Raw genomic sequence first — 19,851 nt, 5'->3', positions numbered from 1 at the left:
CTATAATGCCTCTTCCTATCTAGTTGTAACAATCAACTGGTAATCAACTGATATTCTAATAACAGGGAATTGAGGTTTTTGTATACTGATGGAGATTCCAGCAGAAGGAATAGCAGAAACAGCAATGGCCATGCAAGGACATTGTATTTGCTTGTAGTATAAGATATGTAAAGAATGATGAGAGCCTGGGCAGAGTGGATCTATTGGTTGAGCATCGTCCTGTGTACCATAAGGTTTCCAGTTTGATTCCTGGTCAGGGTACATACCTGGATTGTGGGTATGTTCCCCAGTCAGGGCAGGTACAGAAGGCAACCAATTGATGTGTCTCCCTCACACAATGCTTCTCTCTCTTTCTCTCTCTCTCCCTCCTCCTCCCTCCCTCTCTCTCTTCTTCTTACTAAGCATGTCCTTGGTTGAGGATTAAAAAATAATAATAATGGGAAATAAAGTAGGAATTAGTAAATTACTGCCTTATCTTTGAAAACTTTAAATATAGGAATTTGAACTTTATTTTTTGTTAATCCTCACCCAAGGATATATGATTTGTTTTTTTTCCCCTACTAATTTTATAGACGGGGGAAAAGGGGGGGGGGGAAGAGAGAGAGAAAGATTGATTGAGGAACATTGATGTGAGAGAGAAACACTGATTGGTTGCCTTCCACATGCCCCTAGCGGGAATCAAACCTGCAACCCTTTGGTGTATAGGATGATGCTCCAACCAACCTAGCCACCCAGCCAGATCTGATTTTATTGTTCATATATAGTGTTGGAAAAATTGGGGAGGAAAAAAATGTGATGATAGCTTGCTTCAGAAAGCAGAGATATGCTACATTTTTACAAAATTGAAATGTTTTTTATAGCACTTAACTTCAGTTTGGATAACTCATCATCCCATTTGAACCTGAGAGTTGAAGATACCTATGTAGAGTGGGATCCTACTGGAGGAAAAAGTCAAGAAAATAAAATGAAAGGAAAAGAGAACAAGGGCAGGTAAGCTAGTTCTTTAAATCTATTATCTGGACAGATGTTTTGCACATTGATTCTTATTTGATGATAACGCATACATTTTAATGTATAAGTTATAAAAATGTAATGATATTTTTATTCTGTACATCACTATGACTTGTGATATGTTAATAACATGGAAGTGAAACAATATTGTGGGTCAGTTCTTGAATTGGTCACTAACATTTTTATTACTTTTTCTTAGTTTCTCTCCTAATTCTCTTCTTACGTATACATTTTTATTTCAGTGTTCCATTTCTTTAAGTTATATCTACAGCAACTTGAAGTGCCTAGAGGGAAGTTCCTAGTGTGGTTCCTGAATTTTAGATCACCAGTCTCACCTGAAAGTCCGCCCTGAATGGTAGCTTTTAGCATGCACAACCCCGGTGCCTTGCTCCCCATCAGCAACCTTATGAACCAGTGGCTTAGGACCTTTAGTTGTTGTTAGACTTACTTAGATAGTCTCAAAGTGTGAGGCCTCTTTCTTTTTTAACAGAGGAAAATTTTTCTCAAACTGAAATAAGTTAATATCACTGTGAATTACAACAGCAAACCAAAAAAAAGAATTTCCTCATCAGGCTTTTGATCTAATTTTATTATAAGCTGTTAAATTTAAGGTGTAAAGCACTCTTTAACAGTTGCCTGTTTTTATCTGACAGTGTCCATGTTACTTCACTGAAGAGACATACAAGGTGATGATCTTTGTCTAGTTCTAGGACTTAGTATATCTAGCTTGGCTGAATAACTTTAAATTTTTTTTTTCTTTAACCAGTAAGCAGAAGCCATTGCATCTGCCTTCATAAGCTAAAATAGTGCTCTGTGTAGACTGTCTGTATTGGTAGCTTATGTTTCGAATTTACAGCATTAAAGTGTGCTGCATATTTCAATTATATTGTTTATGATAACAAAACAATAAGCTCTGCTTAGTCTTTCTTGAATTATTTTCCCTCATCTGACTTTTTTCGGCATTTACTTACACTTAGCATCTTTCTTGTTGTGCTGTATTAAATATATCTAACTTTACAGCTTTGCTTTTATTTGTATTTGCCATGAGCCAGGTTTCAGGTGTTCTGTATTTTATAATAATCATGCAGTTTTGAAAGCCTCAGGAGAAAAAGTAAAGGTTATTAGTTAAATTATTAGGACAGTGCCAGAAAGATGAATCAATTCCAATTACACAAGTAATAATGTGCTAATTTGAAGATCCATATATCTTTATTAGAAACCAGAATGTGTTCTCTTTTCAAAATTGTCTTTGTCTGTTTTTTTTTTTAGTTTATTTGCTCATTGGCAAAAGTGATTTCATAGTACATTATAAATTATAAAATGCTGCTAGGTTTTTTATTTAAATAGTTTTTAGTGATTTTTTTTAGAGAGAGAGAAAGGGAGAGAGAGAAACATTGATGTAGAAACATTGATTGGCCGCCTCCTGTATGCCCCCTACTGGGAATTGAGCATGGAACTGGGACCTCTCAGTCCATGGGATGATGCTCAATCCACCGAGCCACACCAGCTGTGCAAATGCTGCTAGATTTAATAGAGTCTATAAAGTTTCATTTGGTCACTTGGAGATTTTTAGTCTGATTATATTTAGTGTTTCATAGATTATTTCTCTTTCTCCCTTCCCTCCTTTTAAGGGTATTTTCTACATAGACTACTTCTGGAGTATTATATACATTTATTTTTTCCATAAATATTTGTTCACTGTAGGATGTCAGCTGAATATTGTAGGGTTTATAGAAACAAACACTGTCCCTGCCTTCAGGAAATTTTCCCTGACTTAGGTAGATGAGAGACATATCTATATACAAATAACAATAATACAGGTGGAGAGTATGTGTAATGGTAAGTGGGAATAAAGGAATTTAGAGGAAGAAAGATGTCCTGAGCTGCCAAGTGTTGAAGTGGTGAATTAGGACACTGAGCCAAACTGAAAGTAACAATCAAGCCTTTTATTCACTGACTATAGTAGTATAAGCAAGAGGCCACAAAGGAAAGGGTGCTAGCTCTCTCAGTGTTCCATTTTCCCCAACAGAATGAGGTGAGGGTCAGGTAAATCAGCAGATCACAGATGGTGGATATCATCTCACTGCTGAGAAAGCCCCAAACAAAGGGCTCATCCTGTTGTTTATGGACCTGAGGCCAAGAAGATGGAAAAACAGGAAGTGTTAGAAAAGTATTGAGACAGAAAAGTGTTTTCATATTACACCCACCCCACCCCTGCCCCCTTCTTAGAGATCCCTGCAGAGGCAGTGGAAAGGGTCTCAGCTGAGGGTCCATACCTATAAGGGGATCTCTGAATAGAGGTGCCTAAGCTAGGAATGCAGATGTGAATATGAGCATGGGGTAGGGGCAGGGGAGTGCAATTCCCTCCAGAAACTGCAGTGAACTGGCTGTGCACCAGGTCTGGTGTGGGAAAGGCAGCCTTCCCCCCAGGCCTGCCAGTAAAAGCCTTTATAATTGCCTATGGTTGGGCCTGAAAGAGTACACATAGGATTTTGGCCTGGAGCTGGACTACTCAAAGAGTTATTTATTTAGCTTTGTAGGATCTGGGAGCCCTTCATGAGTGTGATGGTATTTAGGCTAGTTCTCAAGGAAACAGAGAATGTATGGCATTGGACTTGCATTTAGAGAGGGAGTAAGAGGAAAGGCATGGAAGCAGGTTGCCTGAGTTTAAGGAACACTTCAGCTGCTACATTTAACTGGATAGTGTTCTCTAGGGGTGAAAGATCAGAAAAGAAGATTGGGACCAAATCAAGAAAAACTGAAATGCCAAGCTGAGTTGTTTATAGGCAGTAAGGAAGTACAGTAGATTTTAAAGTAGGAGAATCAGAGTTAAGTTTATCTGGTAACAGTAAATGAATTGGGTAGCAATATCATTAGGAGGCTGGTAAAATAATCCAGAGTAGAGGTAACAAAGAGTCTTAATTCAGATAGTTAAGCGGCCAAGGTGTCTTTAAAAAGATTGGGGATGGGGCATGTTTGACATAGGACAAAAATAGCTGTTGTACTTCTTGCAAAAATGTACTCAGGTCATAAGTCTGGAATTGCTACAGTGGTAGCATTATTTAATTTTTCTCTGAAATTTAAACTGCCATTCTCAGTAGTTATGTCTGTTTTTCTTTTCTCCATGCCTTCCCTTTATTTCTTTACTACTGGTAAGTTATAAATGTTTTGTTGTTTTAATGCTGTTAATCATTATTATTGAAATATTAAATTTTAAACATCTTTGGGATTTGATTTATTTTGAGTTGTTGAGAGTTAGTGAAAAGCCTAATGCTGTTCAGTTTACCGTACCATGTAATTTGATATGAGGGAAGGTCAGTGTGATCTTGTCCATTATAGTAGGAGAAATGCCTTTTATTACTTGACATTAATGCATGGATTTGGGCAATTGCTGTTTCACTTTTTAAGAAGGAAAGATCCAGAACAAGAATGCATACTACTTACAAACTACTTAGTTTTCATTGTAGTAAGCTTATTTAAAGTTAACTGCAAGAAATGTAAGCTATAATACATTATCTTTCTTGAGTTCTTTTTTTCCCCTTTGTATCTCATCTCATTTTGGCATTGTTTCTTATCTCAACTGTGTGTTCTTTCTGTAAGACTTGCTCAGCCTGCATGATATTAATGTTTTCAGCCTGCTTTGTGTTGATGACTTCTTACATGTGTTTATCATTGATAACTCTGTGTAATAATTCAGATAAAATTAAATGGTGCTATTTTTGCAACATAATAAAAAAATCTTTTCAGAATTTCCTTTTGTGATTTATAATTTTAGTTTATGAAACATTTACAACATAAAATATTTGTTTTTCTTTTTGTTCCTGTTTATATAGAAGTGGTACACCATCTCCAAAACGGACATCTGTAGGCTCCAGGCCACCAGCCGTAAGAGGCAGCAGAGATCGTTTTACTGGGGAATCATATACAGTGTTGGGTAGGATAAAAATAATAGTTCTTTATTATCTCATATTAAAGTTATCACAGTGATACTGATGGATTTTCTACTCACTTAGAGCTGGAGTGACTGCCTCTGTTTTGAAGGAGTATTTGCTGTAGTTTCTCCCCCCAAAAGCCTAATTACTTTGGCAGGTTTTCAAATTGTCTTATTATAGATATATTTAAAACTTACTCCATTTTATATAGTGTTCCACATATAAGTATAACTCTTGAGGTATAGTAAGGAGGAGAAGTTCTGAAGCTTTTTATATTCAGAAAAATTTGTAATAAGTATATAAGTTATAGCAGATACTCTGCAATTAGTGTCTATGTATTAACATCCTGAATCAGATTTTTGTGTCATTTTATGGGACAAGGGATAGGCACAAAACTGTATGACTCTTAAGGAAGAGATAAGAGTCAAATTTACCTTTCTGGTCTTTTGCAGGAGACACTGTTATTGAAAGCGGACAACATTATTGGGAGGTCAAGGCCCAGAAGGATTGTAAATCCTATAGTGTGGGAGTAGCATACAAGACTTTGGGGAAATTTGACCAATTAGGAAAGACAAACACTAGTTGGTGTATCCATGTCAACAATTGGCTACAAAACACATTTGCAGCAAAGCATAACAATAAAGTCAAAGCGTTGGATGTTACTGTTCCTGAGAGGATAGGTGTATTCTGTGATTTTGATGGGGGTAAGTTTACTGATGTTCTCATGATTCATTTTGTCATAGCTGCTTGTATTTCAGTACTTTTACTGGTAATCATCTCTAGATAATTTCCATTAATACTGTGGTAAGGGTGTTTTGACCTACTAGGATTTGATCACAAGCATACTTCCAGGTCTGGAATTGACTGGAAAAGTATGTGATGTCTGCCTGCAACCCTACGAAAGCACTCATCTGTAGTATACTAAATGAGTCTGAAAGAAAGATTTTGCTAATTTTAGTCTTAAAGCTAAACTTCTTTGTCCATTTTAATTCCTTCTTATTTTTCTTTTATTACCTGTGAAGAATGGTGGAGTCTGATTTTTCTAGTTGGAGTAGACCTTAGAAATTACCCAGTCCATCTACCACACAGTATAAAGTCCTTTTTACATTGTCTCTGCAGGTGCTTGCCACTCCTGTGCTTGATGAACTTTCTTATATGAAGTGTATTGTCTTAGAAGGCAGCCTCTTTCATTGTTGGATAGCACTTGATTCGGTTTTATTTAAATTGACTCACTTTGTCTCCAAATAACTTCTGAGAGTGTTGCTCTTAATTTTTGTCATCTTAAGAAATACAGAATTATGCTCCCAAATTCACATATACAAGATATTTCTTGTTTAAAAACTATTAACACTGCTTCTTTTCCGTTTTCCCCATACTCTACAATCTCTGTACAATTAGCTATTTTTATTTAATTTTTTCAAACCCTAATTGCCTATGGTTGTATATTATGTCAATATATTTCTTAAAGATGACTCTCAAAACAGGACACATACTTCTGACCAACACAGGGTAGCATAGTTTCTAGCACTATGACTTTTTCTTTAAATACAAAAAATTTTTCCAATTACAGTTTATATTGAATGTTATTTTATATCAGTTTCAGGTATACAGCATAGTGGCCAGACAATCCCATACCATACAAAGTGTTCCCCCCATATTTCCAGTACCCAGCTGGCACTGTGCAGAGTTATTACAATATTATTGACTATATTTCATATACTACACTTAAAAAAAAATATGTTGAAGTGAAAGGGAGAGGGAGAGAGAGAAACATTGATGAGAGAGAGACACATTGATTGGTTGCCTCCTGCATGCACCCTATTTGGGATCAAGCCTGCAATCAGGGCATATTCCCTGACCAGGATTGAACCAGTGGCCTCTCGGTGCATGGGATGATGCTCAACCAACGTAAGCCACACTGGCCAGGGCCTTATGCTACACTTTATATCCCCCATGGGTATTTTGTAATCACTAATCTGAGTTCTGTCAAATTGTCTTTTTCCTTTTAGGCAATTTGGGTTTTTTATTGCTCTTGTTCACATGGAGAATATTGTATTTATCCTTAAGTTCAATCTTAATAGATTTGGCCAAGCTTTCCTTCTTATTAAAATCATCTAAAAATTAATTCGATATTTATCTTTTTCAAAATTTCTTGAAGCTTTTCTAATTAGGTATTTGGTAAGTATCTGTTCTACTGTCATTCAATATTTAGAAAGATTTTGAAGGTGACATACTATTGAAATAAGGAGTGAAAGTTATTCCCTAGATGCTTTTCTCCAAGTTGACATCTTAAGCTGTTAAAACCTCATTTTACCATTTTAAGCACACTGTGTAAATAATTCATAAATTATCATTCTCGTTACTTAAACAAAAAAGGGGAAAGTTCATTTGGCTTGATTATTTTTAGTGATGACCTCAATTTTGCTTTATTGTCTTATTGACTTAGAATCAGATAAATAATTTCCCCAGGATAAATAGTAAAATTATTGGCAGACATTTTTCCCCCCTTTTCCAGCTACCAATAAGCATTTGCTTATCATCTTTTGTTTTCTGTCCCGTACTGTATGGTTTCTCAAAGATAGTGGTGGGAAGTGTAATTTTTCACTTAGAGCATAGGGTGCTGGAGGGAGTTGTAGGATGAGATCAGATTTTGAGGGCCTTGAAAAATAATACTAGGGTAGTCTTTTTTTAGTAGTTGAGGGAGGGGAGCTTCTGCACATTTTAGAAAACTATAGTCATATGATGATAATTTAGCTTTGGAAATACTAGAGAGTATATGGTTAAATGTGGAAGAGATTGCAAACAGACGGAGTAAAACTTTTCAGGAGGCTATCTTGAATCAATGGAGGCAAGACCATGTCTATTTTGTTAAGTATTTTATCCTTGTTGCCTGGAAAGTGCTTTGTGTACATAGTAAGCCCTTAATAAGTGTTTGCTGAGTGATTAGTAGGAACAAGGGCCTGAGAAGTAGAGAATCAAGAAGAATGGGATCGCCACCCTGGCCGGCTGGCTCAGTTCATTAGAACATCGTCCCATACACCAAAAAAGATATTGGGTTCGACTCCCAGTCAGGGCCCATACTTAAGTGGTGGTTCAATCCCTGGTTAGGGGGTACATAAGAGAGGCAACCTATTGATGTTTTCTCTCTCTCTCACCCTGCTTCTTTCTAAAAAAACAAAAACAAAAACCATATCCGTGGGTGAGAATTAAAAATCATAATAATAGAAGAATGGATTTGATGGTGTGAAAGTAGAAGTCATAGGACTTGATAACTAAATATGGATTGGAGGGAGAGACAGAGAAAAACTGAAGATGACTCAGTGTGATCAAGAGGATGATAGTATCTTCAACAGACTAGAAAACAGAAAGAGTCCTGGGGAAAGATGGAATGCCAGCAAGACAGCCACATGGCATATCTGGCAAATGTTTAGAAATTCAGTGCTAGAACTCAGAAGAGAAGTAGAGTTGATGCTAGTCGTTAGAGTGGCTACTGAAGATTGTACAAAACAACTAAACATGACTGCTCTTCTGTTCACTAACTTTGTGACCATGTTAGGTTTTAATAGTAGGATAAATGTTAGTTTCATTTCTTCTCTGGTGGCAGCAGATTTATTAAGGGAGCACTGTAGAGAGGAAGGAGAGCCTGGACAAGCATCTATATTTAGAATAAGGAGAAAAATAAGATATTCTTAGAGTTAGGATACAAGCCAAGAGAATAGTAAGAGAAGAATTTGAAGAAGTGGTAACAGTTGTAAGAGGCCATCAGGTGGACAGCCTGATCATATTGAAAGCTAGACTGTGAGATTTTAAAAAGTAACAAAGCTGAAGCCACAATAACTATACTGTGACTTTAGAGATTGAAGTATTAATATGGCCTCACATGGTTAGAAGACAAAGTTTAATAGATAAAGTAAAATGGTGATAGGATTTGAGTAGAGACTGGTTATGGTAAAAATGAGGAAAAATCACTTTTTTTGTTGTTAAATAATGACAAAATAAAGAAATAGCTTACAGTTGAATAATTAGCATACTGCCAGAGTAAGGAAGCATCCTGAAGATCCTGAAAACCAGGGAACAAAAACTGGATTTGCATGTTTTGTACTGATTTTCAAGTAAAAAATTGTTAAGTCCAGGCATTATAGTTTGTAACATTATAGTCAATGTCAAAATACGCATTTAGTTACTACTTTTATGCATGGTTTATGTTAGCCTTAATTAGATGTTATATTTTGTATAATAAATGAGGCTTTTTTCCCCCCTTCCTTTTAGGTCAACTTTCTTTCTATGATGCACATTCAAAACAGTTATTATATTCCTTTAAGACAAAATTTACTCAGCCATTACTACCTGGTTTCATGGTTAGTATTAATTTATATTGTATATGGTTTTGGCAACTTTAAGAGAACAACCTATGCTATATATTGGGAAAACAGAATATCTTATTTATTATTCATATTCCTTCCCCTTCCTTTTCACCAGTCCACCTCTCTTAAATCTGTGATTGTGATTGTCTGTATATTTTTGATATATTTTGTTGAAGTAAATGATAATACATGGAAGTACACAAATCATAAGCATGCAGTTTGATGAATCTTCATAAGATTGCACTCACTTTTGTAACCAGCATCTACATCAAGAAATGGAACATTACCGGAATCTCATAAGCCCCTTTTGCCCATTTCCATTCCCTACTGGTCCTCCTCCACAGACATTACTATTTTGAATTTTAATACCATTAACTCATTTTGTCTCCTTTTCAATTTTGTACAAATGGAATCATATAATATCTTTTGGCTCAGCTGTATGTTTGTGAGGTTTATCCATGTTGTTATATGTGGTAGTAGTTCACTCATTCCATATAGTTTTCCATTATATGACTATGTCATAATTTATCCATTCTAATTTAGTTGGATACTTGGGTAGTTCCCCTGTGGGGACATATTTATAAATAGAACTGTTATGAATATTCTAGTTTGTCTTTTGGTAATGCTTGTATTTTTTATTGGGTATAACTAGATTGAGGTTGTTAGATCATATGGTATGTGATCAACTATAGTAGAGTTTTCCAAAGTCATTGGTTATACTAATTTACCACCAGCAGTGTTTGAGAATTTGAATTCGTCCATGTCTTTAATAGCATTTGGTATTGTCCTTTTTTATTTTAGTCCTAGTGGTCTTACAGGCCTTTGTTATTTTAGTCTTTCTAGTTCTTAGATATATTACATTGTGGTTTTCATTTACACTTCCTTGGTGACTAGAGCTGTTAAATACCTTTTTATATGTTGATTGAGTATACTCATTTGTGAAATGGTTGTTCAAGTCTTTTGCTTGTATTTTCATTGTTTTTATCTTCCTATTTTTTATTGGAATTCTTTATTTAGTCTGAGTCCTTTGCCAGATACAGGTATTGCAAATATCTTCTTCATTTTGGGTCTCCTTTTCCCTCTCTTATTGGTGTCTTTTGATGAACAAAAGTTGTTAATTTTAGTATTGCTCAATTTACCAGTTTATTCATTTATAGTTAGCACTTTTTCTGTTCTGTTTAAGAAATATTTATTCACCCCAAGATTATGAAAACATTCTTCTCTTCAAAAAGCTTTTTCTTGTACATTTTAGATATATACTGCATTTACAATGCTGGTACAATGTAGAATTGATATGTTTGGTATGATCAGGATATTTTTGGGGATCAGGATACAATCTTTCATTCCATATGGATAACCACTTATTCCAGGACCATTTATTGATAAGATCATCCCTTTTTCATTGAAGTGCAGTATCATCTTTGTAAAATATTAGATGACTGTCTGTGTGTAGTAGGCTAAATATGTATGTGTCTATACACACAGGTATCATTTCAGGACTATTCAATTTCAGGTTGATTTATATAAGACAAAATCATGATTCTCCATACAAAATGAAACTTGATTTTTAATTTATTTTTGTTTAATTAAGCAAATGTTACTGCTTCTCCCAACTACTTTATTTTTTGCATTTCTCTATAAGGGTGGGCTATAGTGACGAGTTCTGAAATACAGTTAAGATCATTATTCTGGCTAGACCATTCTTTAATTTGGGGGCTACTTATACAAATCAGGATGGTATATATTCACTGCAGACTTGGAATGTTTTGTATGATTCTTCCATCATCTCCCCAACTTTTACTCACCTATGAGGAGAAAGTATTCAGGGTATATGTGGGTTTAAAATACAGTACTTTAAAATATCACAATTGATTATTATTTATTCTAGATATCCTAAAATCTTAAATAAGTTTAAAATAATGCTAATGCTAATAACCAAGGCTACTAGTTTTTTTAATTAAAAAGTAAAAGTGATTGCATACAACAGCATGGAAAGTGCCAGAAGGGAAGGGGAATGGGGGGGAGGGCAAAGAGCCGATAAATGGTGACAGAAGGAGACTTGACTTTAGGTAGTGAGTCCATGATGCAGTATGCAGATGATGTTTTATTGAATTGTACACTTGATACTTATGGTTTTATTAACCAATGTCACTCCAATAAATTCATTTTAAAAAGTAAAAGTGATTAATGAATAAAGTTATTCACAGAAAAATTCTTAGGGATAGGGAAGGGTTATTATTATTGCTATAATTATTATTATTACTTTACCAGAAACCTCTGATGTATTATGTATTTTTGGCTGTTTTTCCAAATTGGCCTATATGGAACTCTTTTTTTTTTTAAATTTTACCATATGGAACTCAAAGTTATTTTTTCCCTCTGAGTCTTATATATACTTTTACCAAAGGGTAGATTTCCAATAAATGTGATACACCACATAAGCAAAATGAAAGATAAAAATCATATGATTATATCAATAGACGCTGAAAAAGCATTTGACAAAATCCAGCACCCATTTCTGATAAAAATGCTCAGCAATTTGGGAATAGAGGGACCATATCTTGACATTAAAGGCCATATATGAAAGACCTACAGCCAACATCATACTCAATCGACAAAAACTAAAAGCATTTCCCTTAAGAACAGGAACAAGAAAAGGATGCCCACTTTCGCCACTCTTATTTAACATAGTACAGGAAGACTTAGCCACAGCAATCAGACATAAAGAAAAAATAAAAGGGATTCAAATTGGAAAGGAGGAAGTGAAACTGTCATCATTCACAGATGACATGATACTATATGTAGAAAACCCCAAAGACTCCATCAAAAATCTAGACTTAATAAATGAATTTGGAAAAGTAGCAGGATACAAAGTTAACGTCAAGAAATCAGTGGCATTCTTATACACCAATGATGAACTCACAGAAAGAGAAACTAAGAAAACAGTCCCATTTACCATCATGGCAAAAAAAATAAGATACCTAGGAATAAACTTAACCAATGAAATAAAGGACCTATTTGCAGAAAACTACAGGTCATTGAAAAAAAAAAATAGAGGAAGATATAAAGTGGAAGCACATACCCTGTTCATGGATTGGAAGAATTAACATTATTAAAATGTCCATACTACACAAAGCAATCTATAGATTAGTGCAATACCCATCAAAATACCAACGGCATACTTCACAGAATTAGAACAAATAAAAAAAGACCTTGAATAGCGACAGCAATCTTGAAAAAGAAGAACAAAGTTGGAGAGATCACATTACCAGATTTCAGGTTATACTACAAAGCCACTGTAATCAAAACAGCCTGGTACTGGCACAAGAACAGGCATATAGACCAGTGGAACAGAACAGAGAACCTAGAAATGGACCCAAGGCAATATGCTCAATTAATATTTGACAAAGGTGGCAAGAGCATACAGTGGAGTAAGGACAGCCTCTTTAATAAATGGTGCTGGGAACATTGGACAGCTATATGCAAAAAAATGAAACTAGACCATCAACTTACACCATACACAAGAATAAACTCAAAATGGATAAAATACTTAAATGTGACTCAGGAATCCATAAAAATCCTAGAAGAAACTGTAGGCAACAAAATTTCATACATCATACGCAGCAGAATTTTCACTGACATATCAACTAAGGTAATAGAAACAAAGGAGAAAATGAACACATGGGACTATATCAAACTCAAAAACTTCTGCACAGCAAAAGATACAGTCATCAAAACGGAAAGGCTACCCACTGTATGGGAGAGCATAATTGCCAATGATACATCAGATAAGGGTTTAATTTCCAATATATATAGAGTGCTCATACAACTCAACAAAAGGAAGACAAAGAACCCAATTAAAAAATAGGCAGAGGAACTAAATAAACACCTCCAAACAGGACATGCAAATGGCTAAGAGACATAAAGAAATGTTCAACATCACTAATCATCAGAGAGATGCAAATTAAAACAATAATGAGGTATCACCTCACACCTGTCAGAATGGCCACCATCAACAAATCATCAAACAACAAGTGTTGGTGAGGGTGTGGAGAAAAGGGGACTCTAGTACACTGCTGGTGGGAATGCAGACTGGTGCAGCCACTATGGAAAACAATGTGGTGTTACCTGAAAAAATTAAAAATTGAACTTCCATTTAACCCAGTGATCCCACTTCTAGAATATACCCTAAGAAGCCTGAAACACCAAGCAGAAAGAATATATGTACCCCCATGTTTGTAGCAGCACTATTTACAATAGCTAAGATCTGGAAACAGCCCAAGTGTCCATCAGTAGATGAATGGATAAAAAAGCAGTGATACATATACACAATGGAGTACTATGCAGCTGTAAGCAAGAAAGATCTCTTATCCTTTGAGACTACATGGAGGGACCTGGAAAGTATCATCCTAAGTGAAACAAGCCAAACAGAGAAAGACAAGTATCATATGATCTCCCTTATTTGTGGAATATAATGAACATAACAGTCTGAGGAATGGGGTAGTCCCAGAGATGTGGAAGTGGGGTACAGACTGACAATCCCCAGAAGAGGGGGTGGTGGGGGAGAGATAAACCAAAGAACTTATATGCATGTATACATGAACAGTGGACATGGACAACAAAGCTGTGGACAGGGCAGGGAGGGAAGAGGATGAGTGAGTCAGTGGGGGAAAAAGGAGAAACATCTGTAACAAAAATAAATTAATTAAAAGAAAAAGCTGTGGTACATATACACAATGGAGTACTATGCAGCTGTAAGAAAGAAAGATCTCTTATTCTTTGAGACGATATGGAGGGACCTGAAAAGTATTATCCTAAGTGAAACAAGCCAAACAGAGAAAGACAAGTATCATATGATCTCCCTTATTTGTGGAATATAATGAACATAACAGTCTGAGGAATGGGGTAGTCCCAGAGACGTGGAAGTAGGGTACAGACTGACAATCCCCAGAAGAGGGAGTGGGTGGGGGGAGATAAACCACAGAACTTACATGCATGTATGCATAACCAATGGACATGGACAACAAAGCTGGGGACAGGGCGGGGAAAGGGAGGGAGGAGGGTGTCAATGGGGGGAAAAGGAGAAACATCTGTAACAAAAAGTTCATGTTTAATTTGAGTTTATGTCAGGTAGATATGTAATGAGTTTATTCATTGCTTTTTCATTCTAAATAATAAAACTATAATTACATTAGTAAATGTCATAAGATACTTTAGGAAATGTATTTTTAAACTGGTTAAATTTTTTTTTTTTTCTTTATTGAAGGCTTGCTTTTATTAACTAAGTAAAATGATTATTAAATTTTTTTGTGTACAAGATTTTCTTTTTTAAAGCCAGGCTTATTGAGGTACAATTTACAGTAGTGTACAGCTCTATAGGATTTAACAAATACATACAGTTGTATAACCACCACCATAATTAAGACATAGAACATTTCCATCACCCTAGAAAATCCCTTCATGTTCCTTTGTAGTGGACATCTTCTATCACACCAAGCCCTGACAATCACTAACCAGTTTTTAGTCCCTATAATTTTGCTTTTTCCAAAATATCATAGAAATGGTATGTAGACTTTATTTTATTGTTGACACTACTACAGATGTCCCTCACTTACTCCCCCTTTTGCCCACCCCCACCCAGTCACCCCAATCCTGGCCTTTACTACACTATTGCCTTTGTCCCTGGGATGTGCATATATGTTCTTTGACTAATTTCTTCACCCTCTTTTATCCAGTCCCTCCAACCCCTCTTCCCTCTGAGATTTATCAGTCTGTTCCATGTATCCATGCATCTGGTTCCATTTTGTTCATCAGTTTATTTGATTAGATTTCACATATAAGTGAGATCATAAGGTATTTGTCTTTCTAGAACTCACTGGTTTTTTTCACTTAGCATAATAGTCTCCAGATCCATCCATGTACATTTGAAATTTATCCATGTCGTTGTGTTGGTCAGTAGCCCCATCTTTTTTATTGCTGAGTAGTTTCCATATATGTATGAACCACAGGTTTTTCATCTATTCACCAGTTAAAGGACCTTTGGGTTCTTTCCAGTTTTTGGCAATTCTGAATAAAAGCACTGTAAATATTAGCTGCTGTCCACAAGCAAAGCAGTTTATCTTTCATAAACTCACATTTCTGGTAATTAATAGAATATGGCAAGTGTATCTGGATATTGCTGTTTGCATTTTTCTTAGAAATCTTTTTTACAGAATTATAAAAGTGTTCTTACTGTTATGTTAGGGAAGAAACTGATGGATTTTACTCTGTTAACAGGTGGGTGTTAGATTCCTATAGTCTCAGGGCACAGCTCATCAAAATCTACAGCAATAACTGGGATAGGGAAGTTGGCTCTCTGTGCACTTCTCTTGGTTATGGAAGTTAGCATCAGTAATGATAGCCAGTGTCTTTTGCCTAGATTGAATAGTTCAACCCCTAAATTTCTGCAGCCCTTAGGTCCCTGTCTTGTGTGCAGCTCCAGTGGGTTCTGCTACCACAAAGACTCCCTCTGGCCTCTGTGGTTCTAAAGGACTCTTAAGTTAGCCTTAACACTTATCCTCAGTTCAAATATGAAGTTTATTGTTTACATATGTAGCATATTGCCTTTCAAGTGAAAATTCTAATTTGATTTGAAATCTGACTGAAGCTTTGTTTTTATCTTTTCTTAGGTTTGGTGTGGTGGACTTTCTTTGAGTACTGGGATGCAGGTTCCAAGTGCTGTGAGAACACTTCAGAAAAGTGAAAATGGAATGACTGGTTCAGCTAGCAGCCTAAATATTGTTACTCAGTAATGCCTACCTACTCAGAATATGCATACCCCCTCCTTCTGATTGGGTGGCCTAATCATAGAAACTGATGAGGGCGGAAATGAGTTTGCTACGTTCTGCTTTAAGGCCTGGAATCTTAGCGTTAAGCATCTAGTACCAAGTATTCACAGGAACCTACCGTGCAGTATCATAGAAGCAAAGCAGAGACTGAGCAAGAAGCTGGTATTTTGAAGAGGAAATGGAGGAAAGGGCAGTGTTTAAATAGTTACATAGAAACTCATTTTTGTGTTTCTTGGATTACTTTGGCTCTTCTAATGTGTTTAGTTACATACTAGGGCCTGAAGAAAAAGTGTTTAAATCTTGCCCTCTTTCATCTGTACTTTCTTTTTTTTGTCTTATCACTACATATTATTTAGTTCTTACACTGAAGCTTTTTAAAATTCACAGTCCTCTGAGGTTTCCTAAAAATTGAAATAATTGGTTGGGGATTCTAGACAGGTTTTCTTACAATGGTTTGTTTTTCCCCTTTTATAAATAAGTTGAGTTATGCTAAATTATCCTCTTTTGTTTTGTTGACTAGATTATATATAATTTTCGCTTTTCTAAATGTCATGGTATTTTTCTTATGGTTATAACTCAAAATAAAGAGTGGATAGAGTTTCTAGACATAATAGCTTAAATCACCCAAATTTCAGTTTTTTATCTGTTGCACTAACAGTGGCAAAGGGATATTCTTTATACGTTGCTTTGTTTAATTAGACTTTTTTTCATTTCATTGTTTTGGATGATGGGTAAGATTTTTAAAAGCTTTATCTTTTCTGATTTTGTTGTCTAGTTTAACACTACCTTTAGTAGTTATCTTTGGTAAAGTTCCCACTTGGATTTAGTAATAACATAATACTTATACTGATCATAACATATTTAGTAGGAATGAATTATTAAAGTTATATAGAAGGTGGGAAAACCTATACTACTCAAGTTTTATCTAAGGAAGATAGACTATAAAGGGAGGTGCTTGGAACTGTTGTTTACTGAAGGCATTTATATATGCTTTTGGTAAGATATGGAATGGTTTAAACAAGTGTTTTGGGAAAAAACCTACGTATCTCTGACTTACTTGGTATGTAAGTTTTTCGGTCATAACTACTTAGAGGTTATTTTCTCTCAATCCTTTTGTTACATTCATTTGCTTCCTATAGGGTGTTTTCTTCCAAAAATTATCATGGAATAATCTTTCCCTCGGGAAAATATGTTAACAACTAGTAAAACACATGGCTATTGAGAACATACCTGTTTTTTAAAAGTTGATTTAACTTTTTAACACAAGTACTTTGAGCCAAACTGAAAGTTGTAATTGCAGTAGTGTTTAAGAATTCCTTGAGTGTTTTAAAGAGATCTGAATTTGTATATTCCTTAATTTTTGAAACTTTTACTTTCTCATTTTAACCCTCATTCTCTTTTAAGCATATGGTACTAGGACAACCTTCTTCCAAGAAGTGACTGATTCTGTTTACATTACAGTTGCTATCTACAGAAAGGCCTGTGGAATAGGAATAGCTCATTCTTTCTTAAAGTTCACCCCTTACTGATAGAATGTTTTGTTCATGTTAAAACAAATCTAAATGAGGAATTTTATTTGAACTGGGTAATATTTTTTCCAAAGGATATTTATATCTGCACCATTGTCTGATGACATATTCGTAATTATAAAGATTATAAGGGAGTTAGAGAATGAAATACATTAGTAGATATTCTTTTGATTGTCCAGACAAATATAATTTTGGTTTTAGTTCCTCCTTGAGATTTCGATAGAAATTTTTGGATGTTCTCTTCCCTACAGCAGGGTTATCAAGAACATAAGGAAACAGGAAGTTGTAATTTTCTTCCATAGAGTCAAACCTTAAAGCAGTAATTTAGTGGTGGAGTTGCTTTATGTGAACTGTTATTCATGTGTATTTTAGCAAAAATGACACAGAAAAAGCCAGAAATTCTTCTATAAAACTTTTTACTATTGTGTCTTATATAATTGTGTCTTCTCTTTAATTCAGTGCCTTCTTCCTCTAAGGATGCTCTTTTTTACTCCATGCTCCACACCCCATGCATTGTCAACTGATATTTAAGCCAGAGACCATTATGTTATACTGGTGAAGGCCTTCTATTGCAGGGGCATGGGGAAAGAAGGATTAATCAGGGGCTAGTGGAGTGCATAGGATTCTTTCCTGTGCTGATGCTATCATGTGAATCCCTTCATAAAAACTTTCTAATATTCATTTGATGTAATACTATTATTCCAAATTAAGAATCTGAGGTTACCTCTTACTGTGCTTCTTAAAGGTCTCTAAAAGTAAAGAGCAAAATGTGTGGGGTTTTAATTTAGTTGTTTTAAGTTTATTTGTGTCAAGTGAAAATGGAGAAAACTTGCCACCTTCATTTGCAAACTAGAAAATAATCAACTGTAGTGCCTAACTAAATAATCTCAAGTTAATGTAATTGTTTCAACTTGACCATATATATAATATTGTCATTGACATTTAACTTTAAAAATATTGAGCTCTTTTGCTCAATTTAGTACATTGTGTTAAGTTGGTATACCCTTTCAAACATTCTTTACTGGATTATTTACTCTTTGTTTTGACAGGTCAAACATGATTGCTTTCTGTAAAAGAAATGCATGAGAGGTTGACAGTAATGGATGTATTACAGCTCTAAAAAAATTATGTTTTATAAAAACATGCTTTTAGTATTGCATTTCTCTGTTAGTATTTGAATCCCAAACCAGTTTTAGTAAACTGGATAAAGAAATGAAGGAATTGCCTTAAGCACTTTAGAAAAATAATTTTTTTACAATTCATTATGATTATTTGGGCTGACCATGTAACATATGTCTTTAATTTTTGGTAAATATGTATATACCAAGCATTTAATAACTGCACATAGAATTTAATATACAGTGATTCTTTGAATGTTCTAGGTGTGGGTAAAGAAATGGAAAGTATTAGAGGCATGCCTGTCTATACATGGGTTTAATTGATGGCATGTGTACCAGTTTGACAAACCATGAACTGCTGCTGTACAGCTAGACTTACCCTACTTTGTTCTATAAGCAATTTTTCCTGTGTTATGATCTAAAGAAACATACTGGCTTAGCTTTATTTACTCATTTATGAAATTAAAGCATGAACAATATCATAAGTAAATTGAATTTTTGTGACTGATCCTTGCTTGTATAAATTATAAAAGTAAATAATTTGTCATGAAATCTTTTAATTAGGCTAGGATACTCTATTTCATGACTTACCTAGAACGATTACTTTTTTTCTATATACTTTCTCCATAAAGTGGTAGCTGTTTATCATGGATATCATGGAAAGTGATTATTTCAAAGAGTAATAATTTTAGAAGAGGAAAGTGTAGACTTCGTACTATAAAATATGTGATTCCAGGTTGAAAAAATGAAGAACTATACTTTCAAGTCATCATAATAATTCTTTTTCAAAAAGCCTGTATTTGTTACATCAGTGTTCATTCTTTGGCTAAGTTACACCATAAATACTTTAAGTGTCTATGATGTTGCAGTCATACTTTATATTCAGATTTCCAAAATTAATGAGGTTTGATTTACTGTGCATATAGTTTTGCTGCTTTTGGGTGGTGTGATGACAAAGTTTGTATCTTTAAAACAATGTTTTGTTAATATGTCATAAATTTTAAAAAGTAAATTTGTTATAGTTTATAAAAAATTCAAATTTTGATAAGCATATTGCACATAATATGGTT

At 34.8% G+C, this 19,851-nt stretch overlaps 1 protein-coding gene across 1 annotated transcript in view; it reads left to right on the top strand.

The window, feature by feature from the left end:
- Positions 1–16,855, top strand: part of FSD1L (fibronectin type III and SPRY domain containing 1 like) — a 63,016-nt gene extending 46,161 nt beyond the window's left edge. Inside the window, exons 9-13 of the mRNA XM_036261644.1 lie at positions 861–990; positions 4,845–4,945; positions 5,396–5,647; positions 9,213–9,301; positions 15,976–16,855. Coding sequence (XP_036117537.1) covers positions 861–990; positions 4,845–4,945; positions 5,396–5,647; positions 9,213–9,301; positions 15,976–16,098 — 695 coding nt within the window. The 3' untranslated portion in view covers positions 16,099–16,855. The remainder of the gene's footprint in view (positions 1–860; positions 991–4,844; positions 4,946–5,395; positions 5,648–9,212; positions 9,302–15,975) is intronic.
- The last annotated feature ends 2,996 nt before the right edge of the window (positions 16,856–19,851 follow it).

This window comes from Molossus molossus, unplaced genomic scaffold, assembly GCF_014108415.1.
Source record: "Molossus molossus isolate mMolMol1 unplaced genomic scaffold, mMolMol1.p scaffold_m16_p_14, whole genome shotgun sequence".
Classification (NCBI taxonomy): Eukaryota; Metazoa; Chordata; class Mammalia; order Chiroptera; family Molossidae; genus Molossus; species Molossus molossus.
The sequence above is the reverse complement of the archived record's forward strand: the minus strand, read 5'-3'. Positions and strand labels throughout refer to the sequence as shown.